The sequence below is a fragment of the Python bivittatus genome, unplaced genomic scaffold (genome assembly GCF_059951505.1).
Source record: "Python bivittatus isolate LINGU-HERP-01145 unplaced genomic scaffold, Pbiv_v1 ctg000430_np1212, whole genome shotgun sequence".
Lineage (NCBI taxonomy): Eukaryota > Metazoa > Chordata > Lepidosauria > Squamata > Pythonidae > Python > Python bivittatus.
Genome location: NW_028277071.1, coordinates 689,248 through 715,491, shown reverse-complemented (window position 1 = coordinate 715,491; position 26,244 = coordinate 689,248). Strand labels below are relative to the sequence as shown.

Below are 26,244 nucleotides of genomic sequence, written 5' to 3'. Positions count from 1 at the left end.
GTTATTGCCTGTCATGGAATTTTATTTCAACTTTTCATCGGTGCATCTAAGTACAGGCTTTGGTTTTACAAAAACTGTGTGCTGGATTAGACATATTGGCCGTCTGATCTTATCGAGTTCATCATTCATTCTTTTTTTTAAAAAAATAAAGTTCTTGTGTCTTTGAACAGCTGAAAAGAGGTAGAAGTTACACAGGCAATTTTTGTAGTACTAACATCTAAAATATTCCAATCTGGTGTTAAAAGGACAGAAAAGGCCCAGAACAGGGCCATAGAGAAAATCCTGAAAAAATCCTGCTGGAACCATTTGAAGACTTTGCCAATGCTGTTTTATCAGCTGGACCAACGAGCAAACTCAGTATAAGGCTGTTTACTGCATTGATAGCATAATATTGTACGTTTTAACAAAAAGTGCTGGAAATGTCTCAGCCAGAAGATTCTTTAAATAAAAATAAAAATAATAATAATAATCCCCAAGTGCCAGGGCCTTTTCAACAATGAAGCTACACTACTGCATCTGATTCCATTGCTTTAAAAGTTGTATCACTTGAAGAAGTATACCAGAACAACCTTTCTCAATAATATCACTGCACTTATATCAACCAGGTACTTTACATTCACTTCTAGAAACCCTTCTTGATTAGGACTTGTTGCATTAGTTCTGTAATCTTGCCTTACAAAAGATAACCCCGGATAAAGAGGTGGGAGGGATTCTAGAAACCCTCCTCAGACCTGATTCATATGAAATTCCATTGCCACCTACACAGAGGGGCTTGAGTATGAGCAGGAAAGAAAAAAATCATTACAATTTTGTTTTCCCAGAACAAACCACGGTAGTCAAGCTGAGCATACCAGTAAGTGATGAAGAACTTGTGTGCTGTCTAGTCTTTTACATCTAAGGGAGCTTCTTCAACCTGCTCTTCAGATCTGTTGGATTTTAACATACTATTTGTTGCTAATATTGGCTTGGAATTATGCTAGTTGAACTCTCCCATACTGGGAAGACACTGAATTGGGAAAGGCTGATCTAACAAGGCTATCTTCTTTCTAAGTCCCATAAAGTTCAAGGTGTCTTATTTCTCAAATAAGGAGGATACAGTTGTATGTTTACCATATATAACTTAAGTATTCTTTCCTGAAATTTAAGACATATTAAATCACCCACTGTAAGGGAAGAGTGGTGTGGGTGTTTCTTGTTTTGTGAAAAATAAGAGTCTGTGGCCTTCCAGACCTTCTACCCAAAATGAAGGAAGCAATAACTCCGCTTTATTCTAAATTAGTTATAGTTCCTCTGAAGTCCTGGATGTGATCCTAACTGCCACTTTCCATGAAGCTATAGACAAACTGGAATGGGTCAGAGGCAGTCACTGAAAATAATCCATGTTATGAAAAAGGTGAAACGAAGGAAGTAAATTTAGACTGAAGGATATTGAAATAAAAATGATACACTACAAGACAATTCTGGATGGAATAGTTTAGGAATGGAAAAAATGGATCAGCAAGAGTGGTGGGATTCACTTAACTGGCTGTCTTTAATCAAATGTTGGACAGCTATTTGTAAAAGATCTGTCACTTGATATTGGGCAAGGGTCTGGCTTATAAGAGTTGTGCAGGGCCAATAACGTTGCAATAGTATATGTTATTAGTTACTCTCACAACTATGAAACAAAAAGATGTATCCATTAATTCATTAATATTCTGCCTCTCTTTGGACAGTTATACGATTCCAGCTTCCTTTAATCATTGGGACATTACAATTCTTGGACAGCACCTCTGCACATGATTTAGGGGGCATATGTTTTCCTTCCCCTTGGCTCAGAGAGAATACGAGCAATTTCTAAGAAATACGCACCCAATTTTATGGATTAAAAAATGACCAAACATAAAAACTTTGGCATTTTTATTGTTGTTGTTGTTGTTGTTGTTTAGTCGTTAAGTCTTGTCCGACTCTTTGTGACCCCATGAACCATATTGCGCCAGGCCTTCCTGTCCTTCACTGCCTCCCTGAGTTTGCTCAGTTTCATGCTCATTGCTTCAGTGATGCTATCTAACCATCTCATCCTCTGCCGTCCTCTTCTCCTTTTGCCTTCAATCTTTCCCAGCATCAGGGTCTTCTCCAAAGAGATCTCTCTTCGCATTAGGTGACCAAAGTATCTGAGCTTGAGCTTCATTATCGATCCTTCCAATGAGCAATCAGGGTTGATTTCCTTTAAGATTGACTGGTTTGACCTCCTAGCAGTCCAGGGGACTCTCAAGAGTCTTCTCCAGCACCACAGTTCAAAGGCATCAATTCTTCGGCGCTCAGCCTTCTTGATGGTCCAGCTCTCACAGCCATACATTACTACTGGAAAAACCATAGCTTTGACTATGCGGATCTTTGTTGGCAAGGTGACGTCTCTGCTTTTTAATATGCTATCTAGGCTTGCCATGGCTTTCCTCCCAAGGAGCAAGCGTCTTTTAATTTCATGGCTGCAGTCTCCGTCTGCGGTGATCTTGGAGCCCAAAGAAATGAAGTCTGTTACTGCTTCCATTTCTACCCCTTCTATTTGCCAGGAATTGATGGGTCCAGATGCCATGATCTTAGTTTTTTTAATGTTGAGTTTCAAGCCAGCTTTTGCACTCTCCTCTTTCACCCTCATCAAGAGGCTCTTTAGTTCTTCTTCACTTTCTGCCATTAGGGTGGTATCGTCTGCATATCTGAGTGTTGATGATTCTCCCTGCAATCTTAATTCCAGCTTGTGATTCTTCCAGCCTGGCATTTCTCATGATGTACTCTGCATATAGGTTAAATAAGCAGGGTGACAGTATACAGCCTTGTCGTACACCTTTCTCTATTTTGAATCAATCGGTTGTTCCATGACCGGTTCTAACTGTTGCTTCTTGGCCCGCATACAGATTTCTCAGGAGACAGGTAAGGTGGTCTGGTACTCCCATCTCTTTAAGAATTTGCCACAGTTTGTTGTGATCCACACAATCAAAGGCTTTTGCATAGTCAATGAAGCAGAAGTAGATATTTTTCTGGAACTCTCGTGCTTTCTCCATGATCCAGCGAATGTTGGCGATTTGATCTCTAGTTCCTCTGCCTCTTCGAAACCCAGCTTGTACATCCGGTAGTTCTCGGTTCATGTATTGCTGAAGCCTAGCTTGTAGGATTTTGAGCATAACCTTGCTAGCATGTGAAATGAGTGCAATTGTGGGATAGTTTGAGCATTCTTTGGCATTGCCTTCTTTGGAATTGGAACATAAACTGACCTTTTCCAATCCCGTGGCCACTGTTGTATTTTCCAAACTTGCTGGCATATTGAGTGCAGCACTTTAACACCATCATCTTTTAGTATTTTAAATAACTCATCTGGAATACTGTCTTCTCCACTAGCTTTGTTGTTAGCAATGCTTCCTAAGGCCCACTTGACTTCACTCTCTAGGATGTCTGGCTCAAGGTCAGTGATCACACCAGCGTGGACATCAGGGACATTAAGATCTTTCTTGTATAGTTCTTCTGTGTATTCTTGCCACCTCTTCTTAATCTCTTCTGCTTCTGTAAGGTCCCTGCCTTTTTTGTCCTTTATCATGCCCATCTTTGCACTAAACGTTCCTTTCATATCTCCAATTTTCTTGTAGAGATCTCTAGTCTTCCCCATTCTATTGTTTTCCTCAATTTCTTTGCATTGTTCATTTAAGAAGGCCTTCTTATCTCTCCTTGCTATTCTCTGGAAATCTGCATTCAGTTGCTTATATCTTTCCCTTTCACCCTTGCTTTTCGCATTCCTTCTTTCCACAGCTATTTGTAAAGCCTCATCAGACAGCCATTTTGCTTTCTTGCATTTCTTTTTCTTTGGGATGGTTTTAGTTGCTGCCTCCTGTACAATGTTATGGACCTCCGTCCATAGTTCTTCAGGCACTCTGCCTACCAAATCTAATCCTCTAAATCTATTCATCACCTTCACTGTGCAGTCACAAGGAATATGATCTAAGTCATACCTGAGTGGTCTAGTGGTTTTCCCTACATTCTTCAATTTAAGCCTAAATTTTGCAGTATGTTAAAAGGAGGAGCTTGACACAGAAACATTTCAAGAGTGAGAAGATTCTCAGTTTCAACTGTCTCCTTTCTGAGTGCTAAAGAACAGAAACCATCTTGTTGCAGGGGTTATTTGAAAAATGACATTACTTCCCTTACAGAAAAATCCTGCATTTTCCCAGGTACCACAATGGAATTAAAGCATGCACTGGGGTGTAAACTGAGCCAAAACCCATCTCTGAATTGAACTGGATTTGGCCTGAGTAACAGGAATTAGAACTGGGGTACACGACAGAACTTTGACTAGGCCAAGTGGGGGTGAATGTGTTAGGCTTTGATGTTGAGCCCTCCAAGATGGAAATCAAAGAATTCACCTAGTTTCTCTGCTATCTTAATGCAGAGGGACTATTTTTAACATCCTTCAGCAGGTGTTCTTTCAACCCCCACCTTTGCCACAATTTATATTTAAGGTTTAAAAATATCTTCCCAGCACAATTCACCCCTGGCTGACTAGCTAAGTAAGAGGAAATAAACAAAAGCAGGAAGTGGAAAAAGCACCCGTCTTAAATGGGTCAAAGCCAACCCACCTGACCCTTCCATGACGTCAGAAGCGCACCAGTTGATCTGGGCCATCTTTTGAAGCTCTTCCCGCAGAGACCGCTTCCTCTAGAAAAGTTGTTTTCCAAAAAGGTGGGGAGTTAACGAAAAGCCGGCACGTGCCAGAGCTCAGGCGGAAAACCGGAGCGGGGAGAACGTTATACCACAACTTGATCAAGTTGAGGTCTAAGCTGCTTCTCTGAGTCAAGGTGAAAAACCACAAAAGCACTAGTCCTACAGGTGCAAAAGTGGAGACATGCAGCTAAGTATATCACCAGCAAAAGGCCTGCAAAAACTAAGAATAACGTTGTGGTTGTTCCATTTGTGGGCAACTTAGAACAAAAGACTGGAGCAAAGACAGCCCTTGTGCACCCCCTTTGAGGGGATCTAGTCTAGCCAAATAATTTTCTTTCTATGGCCAGAATATTTTAATTCTCCCTGCTTAGTTAGCAAGGATCCAATGATTTCTGGGTGTCGATCCCAAAATATGTCATTGGAGAGAAAAAGCATTTGCTGGAGTCCGTATTTAAGGAAAAAGACCTGGATGGCTTTATAGAATGTGGGACCTTGTGGCAGTCAATACAACATTAGCAGTCCAGACTCCTGCATAGCCATTTCACACACATTGCACAAAACTCTTGACAGCGTTTGCCTGTCTGGAGTTTAACACACTATGTGAATCCTGTCATTATAGTCTGGGAACCAGGGTTTATCACTTAACATAGACTGAAAAATCAGTTAACCATGGCAGGTTACATAAGCCATGGCACGTTGCTGCCTCTTGAGTTGTTCTGCAACTTTGTATCTGGAAAGCCTTGCAGCATCAGGGTAAGGTGTGACCTGGAATAAGGTATCCTCAATGTGCAAGCAGGGTACTTAAATTCCCATCCATTTGTCCTCAACTGGTGGAATATAAAATTATACCACCTCTAACCATCATTTAATGATGGTTAATACCTCGTAATACCACCTCTAACCAATCATTTAATCAAAAGGATGAGAACCCTGCATCCTTCCAGATGTTGCGGACTGCCAAGACCCAGCAACCCCAGCCAGCTGTAATTCAGCAATGCTAGGAAACCCATCGCTTCCCATTCTAGAAAGGCTAAAATCCTCTCCTAACTTGGTTTACCTTTCTCTTAAGTTTAAGACATCTAAAATAGCAAACTAACACATCCAGGAGTGGTATGGAGATGTGTCAGTGTATGAATCTATTTGAAACACCCACTAACTATGTATACATTTCAAAACATATCTAGGCAGGAACAAACATTAAAATATGGTGTTTTTGCTTTTAAAGTAAAAATTGCATTACTTGAGTCTGTTTGTGACGTAAGTCCAACTCCCATCATTCCTGGCCACCGGCTATGCTGAACAACATAACAGCCTACGGGATACCCTCTTTCTTTCTGTATAATTTAGATCTTCCCTTAATTCATGCCTAAAGGTCTCTGGTTTCATACAAAAATAAGTTGTAGAATATCCTTCTGAGTTGAAACCACAGCCAAATCACATATTTTGCAGTCCACTGATTGATGTGAACAACTGAGATGTTGCGAATACATAGATATCTTAGATATCATGGATCTGAAAATCTGGCATGTCAAAAATAAAGATTTGTCAAAATCTGATAAAGCTCAGATCAAACGTTTACAATCTGCTGGAAAAGAGTTATTTTAACATATGACTTGGGAACACGCACATTTGGTACATTCTTGTGAAGACTATACTATGAAGCCTGCTAGAAATTTCAAGTAGCTCGCAGGTTCACAGCATGTGAGATTTGAATGCATTTTTAAAACACTTATTTTCCAGTTTATCTAGCCTTGCACAATGAAGTTGAGGCTAGTGGATTTTAGTATAGGAAGCGGAAAAACTATAGGCAGAAACAGAACTGCTGTCTTGTGAAAACTTACAGAGAAACTGTGCTGCTCTTGATACAGCTGAAGAACTTAGCAATCCTTTATCCCCATGTAACGTAGTGAAGAAGAAAGATGTTTGCCAATGTAGTTATTCGAAACAAACATCAGATGGCAGCAAAATAAAGGGGAAAATGATGAAATGTTAGCATTGTCAACATTGTTAGAACCATCTCCTATGTCTAGGCGATCAGAACAAAGCACACAATAGATTGGGAAGAAATAAATGCATATTCAGTTGGCTACAGAGTGAATTGGCCCAGGCAGTTAAGCATCTTTACCACATCTCATTGTCTTTCCTGCAAGCCCAGAAACAAACAAGCTCTACTGTTCTGATAATTCAAGTCAGCTTTCCCCAATCTGGAAACAATGGATGCACTGGAATTCAATCAAAAGCCATGCTGGAGGATCAGTGGAGTTGAAATAAATCTGAGAAAGCATCAGGTTAAAAATAATTACCTGGTTCTTGTAGATAAACAGAACATAAATGGGTAAAACATGTAAACACCATAGACAACTCCACTGTTAGGGATGTTTAAATATTAAAAGCAGGAAAATGGCCCAACCAATAGTGCTTCACAGGCCCCCTCACTCCAGGCCTTTCGGAGGGACTTAAAGACATGGCTCTGCTCTCTGGCCTGGGGCAGGGAGGGAAGAAATCAGAATTGGGGTTGGCTGGCCCCTTAGTGGTATGCTGTGGCCCCAGCGGCCTCTTGGATTTCTTAGCTTTTTTATCTTTCTAATGTCTGGTTTTATAACTTTTAACTGCATTCATGTTTTTTAGTATGTTGTAAGCCGCCCAGAGTCCCCCATTGTGGGGAGATGGGCCGGGACAAATTAAATAAATAAATAAAAATAGAAGATGGAGGATGGGGTATATGTATCCGATTAAAATACATTCAAGAATTCTTGGTCACACTCTGCCTTTCCAAAGACACATCCCAAAGAACAACATCATGGAAATTTTCTGAAATATCCTTAATAAGTTTGAAGATACAGAAGAGTCATCCATTCAAACCCTGCCAACAATGATGTAGCTTTCTACCTGTTGAGGGGACAGAAGATCCAAACACATGACAGGAGAAGTAACAAAAGGGAATTTATTGAGACATAAAAGGGAATAGCCAACTCCTTCAACCATTTTGATCCTCAGACTGTTTCCCGTTAGGAAACAAACTGGAGTCTGTGATGTTGCTCAACAGAGGGCAGTCTTCAGCAAAAAGAGAAGTCCAGGATAGGTCTACAAGAGAAAATGAAGGTACAATTGCTTTTAAGGTGCGACTATCTTGTTTGCTGTAGCAACACTACTTGCATGTTAGTTACAAATTCAACCACATATTCATCTTCCTTGTTCATGATTGGGCAATGTGTTCATTCCTCTTTGCTCTAGTCTGCCTATAGAAAACTTGGGAGCTTCCCACTCACAACCATAAACCTCAAATTCCTCTCTCCATATGAAAGCAGTGACTGATACCATCAACTCAATGTGCAGAACTCTATTTTGGAAATGCCACACAAGGCATGAACTCACAGTATGTTCCATGTAAGACCAGATGCGTTATTTGGAGGATAAACAACAGAGAAAAGCCAAATCAAGGGGAACAAACTTAACTACATCTTCATGTGCTAACTGCATGATGTACTAATATTATATTCAGCATCTGAAATCTCATGAAAAAAATCTGCCCTCTAAATTAGAAAGCATATGAGAGACTATAACAATGTCTTCTATAAGATTTTCAGTTGGAACTGATCTGAGCATGAAACTTTTGCAAAATGTCCTTCCTTGAGCACAAAACTGCCATATCAAGCAAGAAATGGATTGTTTATTTGGGGGGTGGGGGGAGTGGAGAACTTTGATGTGTTTGCACTCAGAAATAGAGCTGCTCTGCACTTGAAACATTTCCAGGTTGCTTAATATGGCAGGTTTCCCACTTAAAACAGCAACAATTTGTCATCCAAAAAAGGACATTTCCCAAAGTTGCACTCTCAAAACAGTTCAGATCAAAACATTTTTGCAACTTCTTATTTTCTACTAACAAATTTTCTCTTCTGCAAGAAATCCCCCATGCCATAGAGATGTACATACCTCCTTCATCAGCCTACAAAGTTGATGACAACAAGATGTAGGATGGTACTAGCAAAGAGGAAGTCTGCAAAGGCCCGTTCTGGTGAGATTCCTTGAAATTCTCCCTTGTTTTGTGGGTTGATTTGAATCCTCAAGCAAACTAAAGAAAGAAGGGGGAAAAACACATTGTTGTAATGGATCACTGGAGGAAAAATACCAGAAGAGGATTGAATGAGAAATGGTCCAATTAAATACAATAACCTTAAATTAGCTTTAGCATTGCAAGAAAGATAGCTGATCTATTAAGGAGTTTATTATATCACAATACAAATTAAGTTACAACGTACTTAAAGTAGTTTCTTTGAGTCTTCCCATATTCTCATACTCCCAATTAAAATAACTCTAGTGAGATTCTCAAATACATCTCATCTGTTCACAGTAAATGAATTCTGTTTAACAATGGCTCATTTTGAGCTTGGAATTATCTACACTGATATTGTAGATCAGTGACATTTACACTGATTTCCAAAGAAAGCAGACAAGTAAGGGGTCTCATTAACACAGTGACACATCCTTTTTCACTGCCCAGTCTAAATCCACTTTCTGACATTCTGGGACAGGGAAGCAGCCACAAATCCATCAGTGTTATATCAGAATGAAGATCATTGATACTAAAGAACAATGCTGACTAGCCACTACAGCTAGCAACTACCTGTAAGAACACTGCTTCAAGCAGACGACTTGCGATACCAAATTTCTAATGGCTTTTCTTTTCCAAACTTTATTGCTATTTTGCCCTTGAAGCATTCCTTTTTGTATGATTTTGGAGAAAGGTATGAAAGGCAGACTCTAATATGTTTAAAGAAAGAAAACATCTGGAGAGAATAAAAAACTGCGAGATGCATGTGCTCCTCCTTGTACTTCTGTCTTTTGTTTTTCAAGAAAGGAGTTGGAGAGAATCCCCAATGGTATACTAGCGTAGACTAATACAACCTTCCTCAAGTTGTTAGTTTAATGTGTGGGACCGCAGCTCCCATAATTCAAATCCAGTATAACTAACGGCATTAGATTAGGGAAGCTGCCCTATCAGGTTTGATATATGCCCCCCCACCCCAAAAATGGCAAATGCTCTGAACATGCACATATAGTCACTGCCTGTTTATTATGTTATCTCATTTAGCAGGGTTGAGCCATGGCCAGTGAGAATAAGCTCCTTGCCTAAGTCCAAGGAGGCTCACCTCCAAATCACTGGAAAAAATTCCACAGCATTCTGGAGAACTCTCTTCACATTTGAGCTTCCCATTTTAAGGAAAATTTATAGAAACTAGAATAGATGCAGGGAAGGGCAACAGGGATGATGAAAGACTGAGGGAATTGAGTAGTTTTAAGAACAGGGGTCAGAGGAGAGGATATGATAGCACTTTTCAAGCAAGTGAAGAGCATCACACTAAAGGAAGATAAGATTTGTTCTTTATCGTTCTAAGTGGGAGTGAGCAATGTGTTTTGGATGTGAAACGCTTCCCCCTCAAACTGGGTAGTTCCAATTTACTGGAACTATTCTGACACTATTCAAACACTTCTGGAACTCTTTCATTCTCAAAACATCCTTCTCACACGAGGCAGGCTCATTCCAGAGGCCAAAACACTTTTGAAATGGCCGGAAGAGGACTAGAACCCCTCCAATAAGGTTGGAAGAGCTGTGGTTCCAAAACATGGCGTATCAGGTTGGAAACTTTTAGCAACCCCTAATTCGAAAGTGCAGAACGTTGAATAATTGTCCAATAATTGGAGTCACGTCACTACAACAGGCGTTCAAACCAATAACCCAGAGAGATGTAGTGGGATCTCTTTTAGCTGATGCCTCCAAGCAGAGGCTGGAAGGCCATCTGCCCGGGATACATGAATTTGGGTTCCCCCTCTGCAGAGGCTGCATCCAATTACCTCTTTGGGCCCTTCCAAGAAAACCGTGGAAAAACAGTGAGTGGGCCATGGAGACTGTGCCAGCTTTTCCAAATCTATCCTCTTCTAAATGGATTTGATCTCCAGGAACCTTCCAGCCAGCGTGAGCAGCTGTCTGGGAAATTGTGGGAACTCTTCCGCTGTCCGGCAGAGGGAATTCTGGGGATTGCAGTCCGAATGCCGAACGAGTTTCGAACTACCCATTGGGCAGGAAACGACTATTGCCATGGCAACCACAAAGCCCCTCTCCCTCCCTCATAGAGCCTTCTTCTGGAGGTTGCCACGGTGACTTAGAAACACCCGCCCCCAGTCCTTAGAGCCCCGCCAATGGGGGGGGGGAGTTCGTGGTTACTGTGGCAACGTCGAACCTTCAACCAGCTTCGCGAAGGCAACGGCGCTGAAAGGTTGCCACGGCGACAGTCGCGCTTGCGCAAATACACTGGCCCTCCCCGACGCAGTCAGAAAGTGCCTCACCGCCCAGGATGAAGCTACCCACGGCCGAGATGAAGCCCGAGAGGAAGGAGTTGAAGGGGAAGGTGCCGACGCCGAGGCAGTATCCGAACTGCAACGCCCCCGTCAGCATGACGTAGAGCAGATAGGCGTCCAGCACCTTCAGGCGGCTCGGTGTTCCGCTGCTGTACTCGGCCAGGAAGCGCCGCACCACGGAGCTCACCGAGCTCGCCCCGGAGCCGGACGACCCAGAAGCCGAACCCGACATAGCGACTGCGGACACGCTCTTTAGACTTCGCCTGCCGGAGTGGCCGGAAGAATTCAAAAGCTTCCGGAGTCGCTTTGGGACCCGCGCATGCGTAGCAAGGATGTCGCGGCTCCACCAAAACCTTATTTAGTGTGGGCAGGCTGGCACGCATGCGTAGTGCGGCAACCTTTCGTCGGTGGCGCATGCGTAGGATAATCTGATAATCCTAGAGGGGGGGTGTTGGCCATGAGCTGCTTTCTGCGCGTGTGTGGTACAGTCAGCTTTGCGCGTGCGCACTTAGTTTTGTCCCGGGAGGGAAAATGAGTGTATATTCCCTGAGAAATTCCCCCAGGAGTTACAGTGCAACGATATAAGTATAAAAAGGACTAAGGGCACTCGGATTTGGTCTGCAAAGCTCCGCAGGACCACAAGCTGGCCGAGACTTGCAAGGTTTTGATGCGTTTGCTACCATCTAGTCGTCCGGCGTTTGCAGCCCAGACGTGTCATGCACCTATTAGTTTAGTCCTAGCCTCTTAAGCTCTCCGCTGGGTGGAAGTACCCCTCGTACTCTGCGTGTGCTCAGAAACAGTGCCATCGGGGCGGCGGGGAGGGAAGAAGAGGCCACCGTCCCCGCGGGAAAGCGTAAAGATCGAGCCCCGTCTGCAATCCAGAGCATGCAGAGTCCCGTTAAGGACCGGCCCTCCGCCAGGCGGGCGAGGCTCGCTATAGGAGCGCCTGTTGCTGGGCCAATCCCCGGCCCCGCCCGTCAGTCAAGCCGCCCAGGCTCCTCCCCTCTTTATGATGCTCTCCTCCTTTTCCTCGCGCCCTCCCCCCTCGTAGTTTTACTGCTCTCATTGCCCCCAGGCAGCGGAGGGAGCCCCAGGGAGGGCTACCGCGCTCTCTTTTGGAGTTTCCCTCCCGCCCCCGCCTTTCCCTCCATTCAGCCCAGCAGGAACGTTCCACAACCGCCCCTTCCCCCACCCGCCCCATTCATAAAATGCAAGCCCCGCCCTGCCCCTGCCAGGTTCTGGCCACGCCCCCGTTCTGAACGACCCGCCTTCCCGCCCAGCTGTTGCGATGCGTTCCTTCTTGAGGAGCCATGGAGGAAGACCTTGAGCCGTCGTGAGTGCGGGCGAGGTTTCCGGGGCTTCCCTGGGGAGGGAAGGGGGAAGGAGGGGAGATGGGGGGGGTCTTCCCCAGAGGGGGAGGCGCTTGCAGCCTCTGGAAGGTCCCAGAATCGCCCATCGGAAGTAGGACCCAAAGGCCGGGGTGGTGGCAGGGGGGAGCAGAGAAAATAGGTGCTGCTTAGCCCCCGGGTTGTGCACTCTTGTGGTGGTTGGGGGCACGGGGTTAGGGTTATTAAGAGCACGGCTTGATTATTTTGCGATTGCCACTGTCACCATTTGGCCCAGCGTAGCTGTTTTTGTATTTTACATTTCCCCCCTCTGATGCCATCTAGGTAAGTTTGACTTGGCATCCTTCCTAGCTTGCATAGCTTGTGCTGGTTCTGGGTTGTTGTGGTTTATTCTGCTTGGCGGTTGACTCACAGTTCACAAAACCACCCCCAAAGCCATCCCAAACAGCTGAAAACCTCCCCAGTGTACATGAGTAAAAACAACCAATAGCTGAGCAAAGTTACAATATGAGGACAAATTATAATAATGGTGAAAAATGCAGAAAACAAATCTAAATAAAGGATCTTTCGGAGTAGGCGGCTAATTAGAGTCTCTTGGAGTTGGCGGCTGTAATACATCTAAATAATGATAATGAGGAGGATGATAATCATCATAATAACTGTTGTTATTATAGGTGTCAAACTCCCAGGTCCTTGTGAGTTGGGGAAGATTTGCTGGGAAGGTTTGAGACTTCATTTCATCCTAAAGAGGGTCAGGAATGGTTTGTTCGAAGAGCCCCCTTAACACCCTCCCCCCAATTTGCTTTCTCAGCGGTAATGCTGGGGGTTTAAGGTTTGTGGATTAAGCCTGGCTTTGTCAGTAAAAACAGGCTGGTAAGGAGAAAAGGCTGATTGAAATGCAGCCGGCCTTCTTGTCTGCTTCTGGCAAATGCCAAGAAGAGGCCTGTGCTGGGGATGGGCAAGGACAAAATAAAACTCCACAAAAGCGAGATCAGAGCCCAAGAAAGCTGCATGAGGGGAAGAAATTCTGCAGTTTTAAGGCAGAGAAGGGGGGGGGGGGACAAAGGTTGGATATCGGCCCCAGGCTTCATAGATTCAGTAAATGGAATTAAGCTATAAATTGTTTCCTTTGCTAGGGCCCCTGTGATTCTTGGCATGGAGACAATGACTTTTCTTCACTGGTAAATAACCCCAAGATTCCTATAGCCCTGACTGGAATTCAGGAACAAATTGGCCAAACCCTCCTCCCAAGCCTTAGGCAAACCAGCTGGTGTTTGTAAAGCACAGGCCGGTTAATTTCTAAGGGAGAAAGGCAGGAAGCCCAACCCAAACTGGGGACAGATATAGCTCTTCTAATTTCAGTTTTTCAGCTGGGGAGTTGCCTTACTCAATGAAAGAGGGAAAATGCTCTATGTATGCTCAGAGGCCTTTGCATTTTGGTATTGGGTTAAATACAGTACTCCACAGTTAGACCCAAGGAGTTTTTGAGCTGGTTTGGAAGTGATCAGATATAGAGATCTGTGGGATGATCTTGATTATCTTGCAGGTAAAAGGGAGCTTTTATATTCAGGTGTAATAATAGTTCTGTGTTAGCAGGAAGGAGGAGAGTGGAATAAAGATCTAGAAATCATTAGGGAATGAGAGGGGGGGATTAAGGGTTGAATTTCTCTGTGTCTGCAGTTGGATCCCTGAAAAATGATTGTCTGTGTGTTTATATTGACTCTAAGTCCAAGGGTAAAGGACTCAGAAGTGATTCAGCAGACATTAGCGAATTAGTAATTCAACTTTCAGTTTGGCCCTGTCACAGATTTGTAACAGTATAGCCTGCCTGCCTGCCTGCCTGCCTGCCTCTTTCTTTCTTTCTTTCTTTCTTTCTTTCTTTCTTTCTTTCTTTCTTTCTTTCTTTCTTTCTTTCTTTCTTTCTTTCTTTCTTTCTTTCTTTCTCTATCTCTATATCTCTATCTCTATCTCTATCTCTATCTCTATCTCTATCTCTATCTCTATCTCTATCTCTATCTCTATCTCTATCTCTATCTCTATCTCTATCTCTATCTCTATCTCTATCTCTATCTATGCATGCGTGGGTTGTTTTTAGAAGTGGGGAGGAGGGTGACTGCCCTTGCTTTAATGTAATCTTTCACCTACTCCATGAGAGGCAAAGAAGATACATGGCACTTGCAGTATGTTCAAATGCACTGGTTAATTGCTTCAGTTTGGAAATGGGGTATCCCTCCCTCCCTCCCTCCGCATTGTTGAGCTCAATGTTTTGACCGCGTGCATGTACAAACTGAGTATTTACTTCCTTTGCATGCCTCTCAGTCCTGAAAGCCCTAGGCCCTGCTTGCCCTTTATTGTGTGAAACAGCAAAAAACAGAAGTGTAAGTCATTCATTGTCTTCCTCTTTCCCCCTGCAAATTGGATAAGGAGAACAGGAGAGAGGTAAAGAAGCAAGACTCCATTGCACACCTCTTGCCACACTTGGGCCTGTGTGTGGAAGACCCCCTTTCTGGCTGATCCGCTGACCTTTGCAGAGGTTTGCATGCATGTGTTCATTTATCCCCCCACAAGTGCAGTTCCTGGACTCAGCTGGGGAAGGAAGGAGGCAACGTTCACCAGCTCTGTTATGAGTGATGGTGCTACTTTGGGAATGATATAATGGACTTTAGTGCCCTCTTCAAAATAAAGCATTAGGCTGGGAGACCTTGATTCAGATCTCCTCTCTGCCATGAAGCTCACTAGCTGGCATTAAGCTTCCTTTCACCCAAATGGAGCAAAGTTCAGGCTGTAGAAAGAAGTGTGGAAAGATGTTTGGGCTTGGTGTGGTGGACATTCCAAAGCCAGTTGTTTACTCAGCAGGACTGTGATGGATTTTCAGTGTTTTCCAAGGACGGTAGCTTCAGTCACCTCTTTTGCTGGATTATGGTTAGAGTGTTACAGTAAGCCTGAGAAGATCTGGCTTCAAATTCCAAGCCTATATACATATTTTACTGGATGGCTGTAGCAGGAGAATCTACCACATAGAGTTGTAAGAACAAGATTGGGGATAGAAGGATAATGTTGACAAATGTAGAAACAAGAGTGTATAAACGCAGCTGATAACAAATGAAAATAATGCGTTGTCCTTAGATTGTAAAAGGGAAGCTCAGTGAAAGGTCACTAATTTTATTTATCTCCTGCTTTTATGTTGTACAACTCAAGGTATCATACATAATGTTCCTATTGCCGTCTGCTTTCCCCACCACAACAACCCTGTGAGCTGGGTTAGGCTGAGAAAAAAAAAATCACTGGTCCAACGCCGTCCAACTGGTTTTCATGCTTAAGGGAGGACTAGAATTCTAGGTATTCAGTTCAGCACTTTAACTACTACACCACCCTGGCTCTCAGTTCTAAATTCTCTAAATTAAGTGAATTAAATTCTCAGTGAATTTAGAGATGTCAAGAGTTACTTACCAAGCAGTTCCCAATACCACAGAAAGCATATTTCCTTGGAAGTGACCCAGCCTCTATAAGATTAAGGCTTCCAAGGAACAGGATCCTTCAAAGAAATTCTGCTTTTTTCTTTGTTGAAAGGTGGCATCAGAATCTATTAATTGGTGAGATTCCATGGACAATCTACTATCCATGCAGTTCTAAAAAGTGACATGGAGTAAAACATGTGGCATTGATTTCTGTCCACCATAATGAGAACATCTGTCAATTTTATCTATTAGGATGAACCACCTACTTCATTCCTCATCCTTCTCCAGGTTTGCTTTGCCCCCCCCCCGCTGTTTTTGAAAAGCAATAAAAAAAGATTAAAAAAAAATTCCCCTCCATGCAGATGGAACTTGGAATCCCACGTACTTTTAAAAATATAATTTATTGCAGTTTAAAAAGAGAGAGAGAAAATACAGGAACAACAATATCCAGAAGGAGAAGAAAAGCAGTAACAGACACATGCCCAACAAATTAATGGGTTATGAAGTTTAATACCCAAAGAAAATAAAAAGAATAAAATAAGCCAACAGGAAAAAAAAAAACTCTTAAAATTAACATATTGATTTGATATAAATCACCAAAATGTAGCACATATGCATGTAATCATGTAATAACGAAGTTGGAATCCCAAGTGCCTGAAGGACTCCAAGTTGGGAAGATTAATTTAGCCTCTTTGTTTGTAATTGTTCCAAGTACTTTTTTCCCCCCAGCCTGGGAAAGCGTGTATGATGTGAGCTTCTGGGGATTACAGGGTTGCGAGAACAGGTTGCTGAAAAAAACCCCTCTTTTGTTATTTTGACCAGTGACCATGTCACTGTCTCATTTCCTTTCTCCATCTTCTCTGCTAGATAGATCTAACCATGTTGTTCATCTCCTCATGGTCTCCCATTCTTCCTACAGGTCCCAAGGCTGGCTAGGTGGTTGGTTGCCAGCCTGGCGGCCCACCTCTATGTCCCACCTCAAGAATGTGGAAGCTCGGATCCTGCAGTGTAAGAAGGGTTTGTCTGCTCATTTTGGGTGGGGGTCCCATCTCCTTGTCAAGAGTCGCAAAGGAGGTCTCTTTGTAGGCACCACCTACAAAGACACATTTATGAGACGTGTTGGCCGCAGCACATCCGATCTGCAGATATGTGGAGGGTTTTTCCTCACTGCTGATCGTTGCCCATAACAGTTCTCATTGCTCCTATTCAGTTAGGTTTAATTCATGACATCTTTAAACAGTCCTCATGGGTTTCATTTATGCCTGCCTAAGGTTGTGTGGGAACGCGTTTGGCAAAGAAGGTCGAACATTCTTCCTTTGTTTTCCAACAATGCAGCTACTCGTGATGGCCTTGGAGCAGAGGCATTCTGTTCTTGAATTGCAGAAAGAAGGCAGTGAGAGGGATCCCATTGAAAAGTTTTAATCCTATCAAAAGGTTTTGAAACGGAGTAACCTCAAGCGGCCTTTGGAGTCAGCAGAAGCTGGCTGAACACCTTCCATGGGTGCTACGGCAACATAACACAGGGCCTGCATTTTAGATTTAAAAATAACCCCAGTGGGGAAAAAAAAATCTTGTACGATGAGCCGACGAAGGGAACATTGGAGCATTCTTGTGGGAAGTCTCCCAGAGGCCTTGCATTTTATCTCTCTTCGGTTCTGATTCTGAAAATGGGCTTCACCTTGGCCAGATTGGATGTTCTACCCTCTACACTTCTGTGGGGATGGTATAAAAACATCCTTTTCAGCAGCGCTTCTGCCCATGTGGAGATGGCTCTGTGGAATCCCTAAGCCAGATGTTCCTTTGTTGCTCTCTCTCTAGGGAATCAAGGAAGATCCATATTTATCCCACTTTAAAGAACCACCCTGGTAGAGAGCACAATGTCTATCTGTCACTGCTTCTATCTGACCAGGACCCTGATCTGTCTTCCCAGGTTGCCCAATTTTATGCTATCATTTGTTGCATCCATCCTACCTCCGGTTGAAGTTTAGCACAAATGTTGGTGATCGCCACTGCTATTTGTACTACAATTACTATAATCACGTATTTTATGTAATTTTATTGCAGCTTTTTAAAGGTTTATTACAGGTCTGTGTATTTTATTGTTGTGCTTTCTGGCCCATGAGACGTAATAAAGGTTTGATTTAAAGGCCGCACAAGCAAACAGCAAAATCTCTCAGGTTCTCAGGAGAGAACTCTAAAACCCGACAAAATGGGATGGTCTTAAGAGATTAGATCCAGATTCAGCTGGGGTGTTGGAGGTGTAATCTGGCTCTGGCAAGGTTGGCAGTGTTTGGATAGCAAAGATCTTGTTCTCCATTGGGCAGCTCCAGTTCCTATGGCTTTCCTAGCAGCTGGAACCTCTGGATTTCAGGGTGGCTTGGCCCGACTTGCTAACCCTTGCTTCTCCTTGCTCTTCCCCTGCGTCTCTCCAGGCCTCCAGAACCGATTTGTGGCCCGCTACGTGCCCCTCCCGAACCAGGCCAAGATCTGGACCGTCTCGCTGTCTCCGCAATGGGGCAAGGGGCGTACCCCCTTGGTGATGGTGCACGGCTTCGGTGGCGGGATCGGGCTCTGGATCCTGAACCTCGACCCGCTCAGCAGCCGCCGCCCCCTCCACGCCTTTGACCTCCTGGGCTTCGGACGCAGCTCACGGCCCCCCTTCCCTCAGGACGCCCAAGGGGCCGAGGAAGAGTTTGTGAGCTCCATCGAGGCCTGGCGCAAGGAGATGGGCATCCCCAGCATGATCCTGCTGGGCCACAGTTTGGGAGGGTTCCTGGCAGCCTCGTACAGCTTGCAGTACCCAGAGAGGTAAGCTCGTCTACCTGGTTCCCAGGTAATCACACTGATGTAGGTTCGATCACTTCCCCCTTGGAGTGGGAGGGCCCCCCTGGGCTTTCCCATCTGGGGAGCTGCCAGGGACCCCAAAAGCTTCTTCTAAACCAAGATGGACTGAGGGTGGCCTGGTTTCCTGTGTGTGCAAATGGTGTGCGAAGATCCCTTTGGTATCCCAGGGTGAGGGAATCCAAAACACGGGCCCTGTTTTTGCATCTTAAAGAGGGAAGGGGATGCTATAATGCTTGCAAATTCAGACAGCATCTATTTCACCCCTTACATTTCTCATCTGCCGGGACTCTGGCCCTAACCAGTTTTGGTTTGTGTGGTCCTCCCCACTCTGTGTCAACCTCAGGCTGATGTCAGTTGCGTTTCCTTCATTTAAAACGAGATGCATCCCATGTAGGCAATATGTGGGCTTGTGAGGCACTTGCCAAGAATCAAGACTGACTTGAAGGTGCAAAAAGAAATATATTACATTTTTGGGAGGTTCACCTAACAGAGCCAAGTACAAAGTAGAGCTGAAGTGTGCAGAGGTACGCTAAGAATGAAGGATGGTGCCCGTGGAAGCACGCTAACCAAGACAGAAATCTTCCCCAAACTTCCTTTTTTAGCAGCCTTAATAGAGAACATTTGTTGTTCCTGTTAGATCACTTAATCTGAAAGGCATGCACATTTAGAAGACGCCCCCAGTGCTAGCATTTCTTTTTTAAAAAAGGGAGGGGGCATTTTCTCCCATTCCTTGATCCCCAGAACTCCTGGACTGGCTCATGGGTTTACGTGGACTCGACGCCAGCAAGATAGTCTCTGTCTGCTGACTTAAATTTCTAAAAGAAACGAGTTACACACAAACACACACATGCACCAAAAAAAAAGGAAAAAAAAGCAGGGAGGGAAGAGGAAAACAGCAAGTTCCAGATGTAGTTTTTAGAAGTGAAACTGCCATTCTCATGATCAGCTGGTGATATTTTAGAGAAAACAACAGCTTGATTCTATTTCAGTATGGTTCAGGGAGCACTTTCTCTCTTACAGTATTCCGCATCCTCTTATATTATTTACAGTACTAATGTTGCTAGCACTCACACAGATGGTATGTCTTTGCATTTCATCCCCTTCTGACCCAGGGTGAAACATCTAATCCTCGTGGATCCATGGGGCTTCCCCACACGGCCAGCAGATCCAACTCAGGTCCGTACCGCTCCAACCTGGATCAAGGCTGTAGCTACGGTGTTGGGACGGTCCAACCCTCTGGCTGTACTTCGGGTTGCAGGACCTTGGGGTGAGTGAAGTTGGCCAGAAGGTTTTGAATGAAACCAGGCAAAAGTTTGGAGTAATCAGCTGAAGAAGGAATCTGAGAGATGATCCAGTCCAACTTTCTGCCCCATTCAGGAATCTGTTAATGGTCAGACTTACCCACACGATTAAGAATTGTTGCAGTTTTAGCCTCGCAAGAATTGGAAATGAAAATTTAGGTGGGGGCCTACTTTCTCACGTGGCAGGATGCTGGCCTAGTGCTTACAGTGACTCAGGACACTTTACCTGGATATAATGTGTTGTTATCCTTACAACACTGTTGTTGTAAAATGAGCTTCCATTTTTCAAAGGGAGGAAGGAGAGGAATAAGGCATCGATAAGGTTGATGGGTGAGTTCCAGGGAAGAACAATAATTCAAAGCAGAGATTTCCTGATTTTTACGTTGTAAAGTAACTAGCAAGAAGAATTCTGCCTGGGAACAGCTGCAGACAGAATACAGAAATGGGATGAAACCCCATGAAAGCAACTTCCTCTGTTACGCATCCCCACCTGCCTGAATCCTTTTTTGTTTCTTTACTTCTGCTTTTCTTGACTTCTTTTAAACCGAAGAGATGGAATTTGAAATAAATATTCAGAATGCAGAAAGCTTGCCCAAGAATCTGAACATAGCAATAACAGTGTACTTGAGATGCCTTTAACAAAACATTAGCCCAAGATCTCAGTTCTTTGCTCTGTAAAATGGGTAGAGCTGCCTTGGCAGATTTACATGGTGAGGAATGGTTTGTTCAAAGTTCCCTTCAGGGAAAGGTCTTTTAGGAAGGAAATCAGTAGTAATTGAGGGGGAAAAAACCTATTTTTTTCAGGGGAAATGTGGGAAAGAATTTTATAATTATTTGGAAGCTGAAAGCAAAAGTTTAGAGTATCAGTCTTTCCATCTAGGTCCTGGGCTAGTCCAGCGCTTCCGTCCAGATTTTAAGCAGAAGTTTGCCAAATTTTTTGACGACGATACCATCTCAGAATACATCTACCACTGCAATGCCCAGACGCCAAGGTGAGGACGCCCTCGGTCCATCCCATGGGCTCTTTGGGGTTGCTGTGGCCCCAGCAAGGAGCATCCTGTCTGTCAGCCTTCCCAGATAGACCAGAAAAGGAAACACGACCAGATGAGCTAATTCTACTTTATTGTAAAGCTACATTAACAGAATCTTGCAAGTCTGAAAGTACAATTTTCCCACGGTCTCCTTTATAGCCCGAGAAACTAGGGAAGGGTCCCTTCTGAGCCTCTCCATCCATTATGCAGCTATGGGCTATGCCCTCTCTTATCTGACCATCCCTGATCAGCATCTCTTTGCTCTGTCTTCCAAAATCTTTTTCACATACCATTACACCTTCTGACCTTTGGCCACAGAGTACTGGACAGATCCCAGGCTGTTAGTTCAGGACAGGCTGTGAAAATAGGTGGCGGTGATAAGGCAGTGAAACATTTGCAAAGAAATGCAGGGAAACTCTCATTCTCCAGACCTCCACTTTGGATGCAACGGACGAAATTTTATTTCAGACTTCAACCCTAAACAACGGACAAAGTCCGTTGTTCCCAAAGCAGGGCAGACAGTTAGTATAATTATGTCCTCTTTCTCTTCTTCCTCCGCACCAGTGGAGAGGTAGCTTTCAAGGCCATGACCGAGTCCCTAGGATGGGCCCGGCGTCCCATGTTGGAGCGCATCCACATGGTCCGGCGAGACTTGCCCATCACCCTCATCTATGGAGCCAATTCCTGGATTGATACCAGCACTGGGGAGAAGGTCAAGCACTTACGGCCAGGGAGCTACGTCTATGACATGGTAAGACCTTGGCCCAGAAACATGAGGCTTCTGCAAATAGGGAAATCAGGCACAGAATTTGTTTCTCTCTCTCTCTCTCTCTCTCTCTCTCTATATATATATGTGTGTGTGCGTGTGTGCATGCATGTATCTCTGTGTTTTAAATCAAGTTGCTAGTCCTTATGGCTTTCGAGATCCCCTTGTATAATTTCCATGTGGCTGCTGTAGCCCATATTTATTTGTTACTGTGATGGAATGGAATTATGAAGGCCAAGCTCAGGGAGATAAACATTTTTTAGCTCACCAGAACCGCGTGGGAGGAACAAGAGGATGAGACTGGCACCTCCCTGAGGAATTCACACTGTTGTGGCAGGAGGACTTTGGGAATTGGGGTTTTAGTCTGGGAAGATTCTTGCTACAGGTTGTAGGTGATAAACATAGCTGGACTGAATTGGCATTGTCTCTTGGAGTTCCTTGGGCTAGGCCTGACATCAATCTTCCCAGTGTGAATTCCTCAGGGAGGTGCCAGTCTCATCCTCTTGTTCCTCTCACGCGGTTCTGGCGGGCTAAGAAAATGTTTATCTCCCTGAGTCTGGCCTTCATAATTCCATTCCATCACAGTTACAGTTATATACCACCTTCAGAATGTCTACTTCCCCTTTCTCTAGGAAGCCAGTCAAACTGTGGAAAACGTGTGGTTCAATAGAAGCTTAAGGATCAATGGATTGATCAGTTGTGAGATGAACAATAATAATAATTTATTGAATTTATATGCCGCCCGACTCCCAGTGACTCTGGGTGGAGGTTTATGTTTTACAGCCAAGAGTAGCTCCCTAGGGGACTTACATGTGCAGAAAAATATGATACGAGTAGGGATGAGTAAAGTCAGGGGGACTGAAATCTTACAGGCTGTGGTAGATGATGATATGATCTCATCTCATGGATCTTGGTGGCTGTCTGGGTGCCTTTTGCCAGCATGGATGGAGTCACCCTCTGGGGGAGATGGGCAGCATACAAATTTAATAAATAAATAAAATTAATTAATTAATTAACCAAACAACTGGGAGTCCATCATCGGAGAAAGATTGCTAGTCCAAAAAAGCAATCCTTGGAAATAGTCTCTGAGGCATCAAGGAGTGTCCTTCTCCCCCATTTAGTCCCATCTAGCTCAGGACTGTGGGCATCAATCTTATCTGCCAGTGGCCATCATGTATATATGCTTCCTCCCAAATTGGAAGTTAGTTTGCTTTCTTTTTTTAAAGGGGGGTGGATTTGGCAAGATCTCCAAATCTGGATGGATTCTAGCCATCTCCTCCACGCAGTCTTGTGAAGGTAGACGTTCAGCAGTCTTGCAAGCTTTGAAAGCAAAATAAGGGCTCTGACTAGGCTGTAGAGCAATGTTGCTCAACCTTGGGAACTTTAAGGTGGGTGGACTTCAGCTCCCAGAGTTCCCCAGCCAGCGTGTGTGGACTTTGACTCCCAGAATTCCCCAGCCAGCCTGTGTGCCCAGCAAGCTGGCTGGGGAATTCTGAGAGTTGAAGTCCACCCATCTTAAAGTTCCCAAGGTTGAGAAACCCTGCTGTAGCATCACCCCATGCTGAACCTGATGGCTGTTCCTGCTTTCTGTCCTACCCTGTAGGCCATCCCTGGAGCCTCCCACCACGTCTATGCTGACCAACCCCGGGCCTTCAACGCTGCAGTGGAGCAGATCTGCGACTCTGTGGACTGACCGCCCCAGCTGGAGTGGGAAAGTAGTTCCCGTTCTGCCACCTTATAGCCCAGCTGCGGGGAGACACACACAGCACACGCTGCTTCCTGTGCCCCCGAGGAGCCAAAGCTGCAATTCCTGCAGATCTAGTTGCAGACGGGTCTCCGGGGATCTCTGCTGTCCAGCCTGCACTCCCCCCATCCCCACCCCTTGACTTCCCCTCAAATTTTCTTTCTACTTAAAGGTTGCAGACCGCCTGTTTTGGGTTAATCCAAGTCTAACCGTTCTTATTCTTTTGCTAATTTATTGATCTTGGTTTGATTTACGCCACATCCTCGTGCAACCCTGGTCCCTTCGATTGTTGGTTCCAACCCCAGTCCCTCTCTAACCCCGCTCCTCAATTTTATTTCTCCCCTCCATTTTCCTTCGTCCTACCTGTTATGGCTCCTTACCTTTCTGTACTTGAAAGGCAACCTACTATGAGTTTGTGCTGGAAAGCAATTTTTGAAGCTCTGTTCCTGCCCTGCTAGATAATGCTAGAATAATTCACTTTGATACTTGGTGCCTTTTGGGATAAATTGTTAACTGCAGAATTTATTTTCTTCTTAAAAGAGATGCTATTATCAATCCAATCTGGCTGAGAGGTCTCTCAGTGAAGCTGCAGGAAACGCACAGATCCCTTTTCGGTGGTCTCCAGAGCCCCTTGGGTGATCACTGGAAACGGATGACGATGTTCTGTGATTCTGAGGAGATGCCCTAAAACAGCTGTATTTCAGATAGACAGTGAGAGAGACAGAGACCCTCTACCATAATGTCCCAACCTAAACTCTCTCATGTGTGATGTGGCTGTACCTATCTCCCACTTTGTTCCCCCCACCCTGAAAAACAAAATCTGAATCCTAGCCACAATTCAAGAAAGGGCCAAGCACTGCATGAAAATCTCTTTGGAGTGTGCAAAATAGGTAGAATTTAAATTGCTTTGAACTTGGAATACTTCAGTTTGAGCCCCCGAACACTCATTTTGCACTTGAAACGAGTGTCCCCGACTCCCCAGAACTGTTTTGCACTTGAGAGGGACACGTTTTGAGCTCAGCTCATTTCCAAAATGGTTGGGAGAACCTCTTTTGAACTCCATCTTTCACGTATCTCTATGAGATGTTTTTCTTCTCCATAAGATGCATAATATTACTCCCTTAGAACGTGTGGGTCACAACATGTCTGTTCCCCTGATGGGAGAGCTTTTTCAGGATGGTGTGTGTGATACTATTGGGAAACTGATCTGGCAGAATTAATACAACCAAAGGTTTGGAGTAGAAGCCTATTAAATCCAGAATGGATGGTCAGGTTTGAGGAAAGAGAGTGGAAATCTTCACTTTTAGAACTTCAAGATCATCAGCAGTGGCTTGAAGATGATCTGCAGGCCCTTTGCCCTTCCAAAACCAATGGGGAATCTGGCATTTTTATGGATCAGGAAAAGACGAAGGATCCTAATACATACTTGCTGCTCCAACTAGAAGATATTTGAGCGTTAACCCATACCTATGCACTGTTAATTGACTCTCAACGGTGTTTGCTATTTTTATATGTAGTTATAAAAATATCTTAACGGGAGGAGCATCTGGCTGATCTCCTCTGGGTTTGGAAGCTGAATGGGCTCAAGGGAATTTTAAAGAGAAAAGCATGGCAAACCATATGAGAAGTGTGACTTGAAGCCTTTACCCAAACCTTTTGTTCTAGTTATTAAAAAGGGGTTCTTGCTGTACCTGAATTTCACCACCAAAGCATGAGCATTCTGGCCCTCATCATCCATGCAAGGTGGACATTGCAGTTCAGCAGAGGTAAAAGTGAGTTAGTGAGTCCTCTTTTGGGGGCAGATGGAGGAGAAGGAAGCTGGTCAGAATCTGATCCGCTGTGGTCCCTGAAAGCTTCCTTGGAGAAGTTTTAGGAGCAGACTCCACAACTCCTGTGAAATCTGCCCATCTCCCAAACCACCTGCTCTTTCCTACCTCTGCTGGATGTCCCTGGTGGCTAGGGATTATGGATGTTGGACTCTAACTTGGAGGCTCGGCCAAGTTGGAAAGGCCACGCTGTTGTTGGGGGGGAGGGAAATCCTTCTTTTTCAACTTGGTTGGCTTCTCTCTTTTTCCTATTAAAGTTGTCTGTTGGGGCTCTTCTGTCCCTGGTCCTCTGCTGTACGAAGCTTTGATTGAGGTAGGGTCAAAAAAAAAATTGGTGTGCCTGTGGTTCTTGGAGTTGTGGCTGTTCAGACAAACACACCGGCTTCTGGAGTCCTATTAATGCTGTTTCTAATATTAAGCACGGAAGACCATCTGGACTGACTGACTTCCTTCCCCTGTAGTGCCATGTATGGAATTCCCCTTTGTTTGTACTAATTTTGTATGTTTATTAAAACAAAAGCATTGCTTAAAAACAAAGACTTGGGGAGTATTCTGTGCCTTTGTAAAGCTTGGAACATTTTCTTCGCTGCTCTGGGTATGAGATCCCATTCTTCTGATTTGTTCTAGGCGAAAGCATCATATTGGCTGCAAGCTTCGGCTTTGGGTCTAAAAATTCAGAGCGTTATTTTTCTGAACGGTGCAGAATTTGTGGCTTTCCTGATGGGGTTGGGCTGCGGTTTCCAGCAGCCCTAACCAGAGTGGCCAGCAGTGATGGTCACTGGGAATTGCAGTTTGACCACAAATATACGTTTCCCTGCTACTGGTCTACATGGAGATAAAAACATGAAGGGAGATCTGAAAAGCTTCTTCCCCAGTTGGTTG

General features: G+C 44.3%; 2 protein-coding genes across 5 annotated transcripts; one reads left to right on the top strand and one right to left on the bottom strand.

The window, feature by feature from the left end:
• Window positions 1–7,612: 7,612 nt before the first annotated feature.
• DAD1 (defender against cell death 1) lies at window positions 7,613–11,333 on the bottom strand. The gene is made up of 3 exons (XM_007438503.4): window positions 11,035–11,333; window positions 8,623–8,761; window positions 7,613–7,773 (listed from the first exon to the last, which is right to left on the bottom strand). The coding sequence occupies exons 1-2, from the start codon at window positions 11,276–11,278 to the stop codon at window positions 8,631–8,633; spliced, it is 375 nt and encodes a 124-aa protein (XP_007438565.1). The 5' UTR covers window positions 11,279–11,333; the 3' UTR covers window positions 7,613–7,773; window positions 8,623–8,630.
• An 854-nt stretch (window positions 11,334–12,187) lies between these two features.
• On the top strand, window positions 12,188–25,899 carry ABHD4 (abhydrolase domain containing 4, N-acyl phospholipase B). 4 transcript variants are annotated; one of them, XM_007438506.3, is made up of 8 exons: window positions 12,190–12,379; window positions 14,817–14,925; window positions 16,770–16,858; window positions 18,283–18,658; window positions 19,807–19,961; window positions 20,876–20,987; window positions 21,591–21,777; window positions 23,396–25,899. In XM_007438506.3, the coding sequence occupies exons 3-8, from the start codon at window positions 16,819–16,821 to the stop codon at window positions 23,483–23,485; spliced, it is 960 nt and encodes a 319-aa protein (XP_007438568.1). In that variant the 5' UTR covers window positions 12,190–12,379; window positions 14,817–14,925; window positions 16,770–16,818; the 3' UTR covers window positions 23,486–25,899. The 4 variants fall into 4 exon arrangements, with proteins under 4 accessions (XP_088000299.1, XP_007438568.1, XP_007438572.1 ...); XM_007438510.3 differs by having other exon boundaries at window positions 12,267–12,379; window positions 14,820–14,925; XM_007438509.3 differs by having other exon boundaries at window positions 12,296–12,379; window positions 14,825–14,925.
• The last annotated feature ends 345 nt before the right edge of the window (window positions 25,900–26,244 follow it).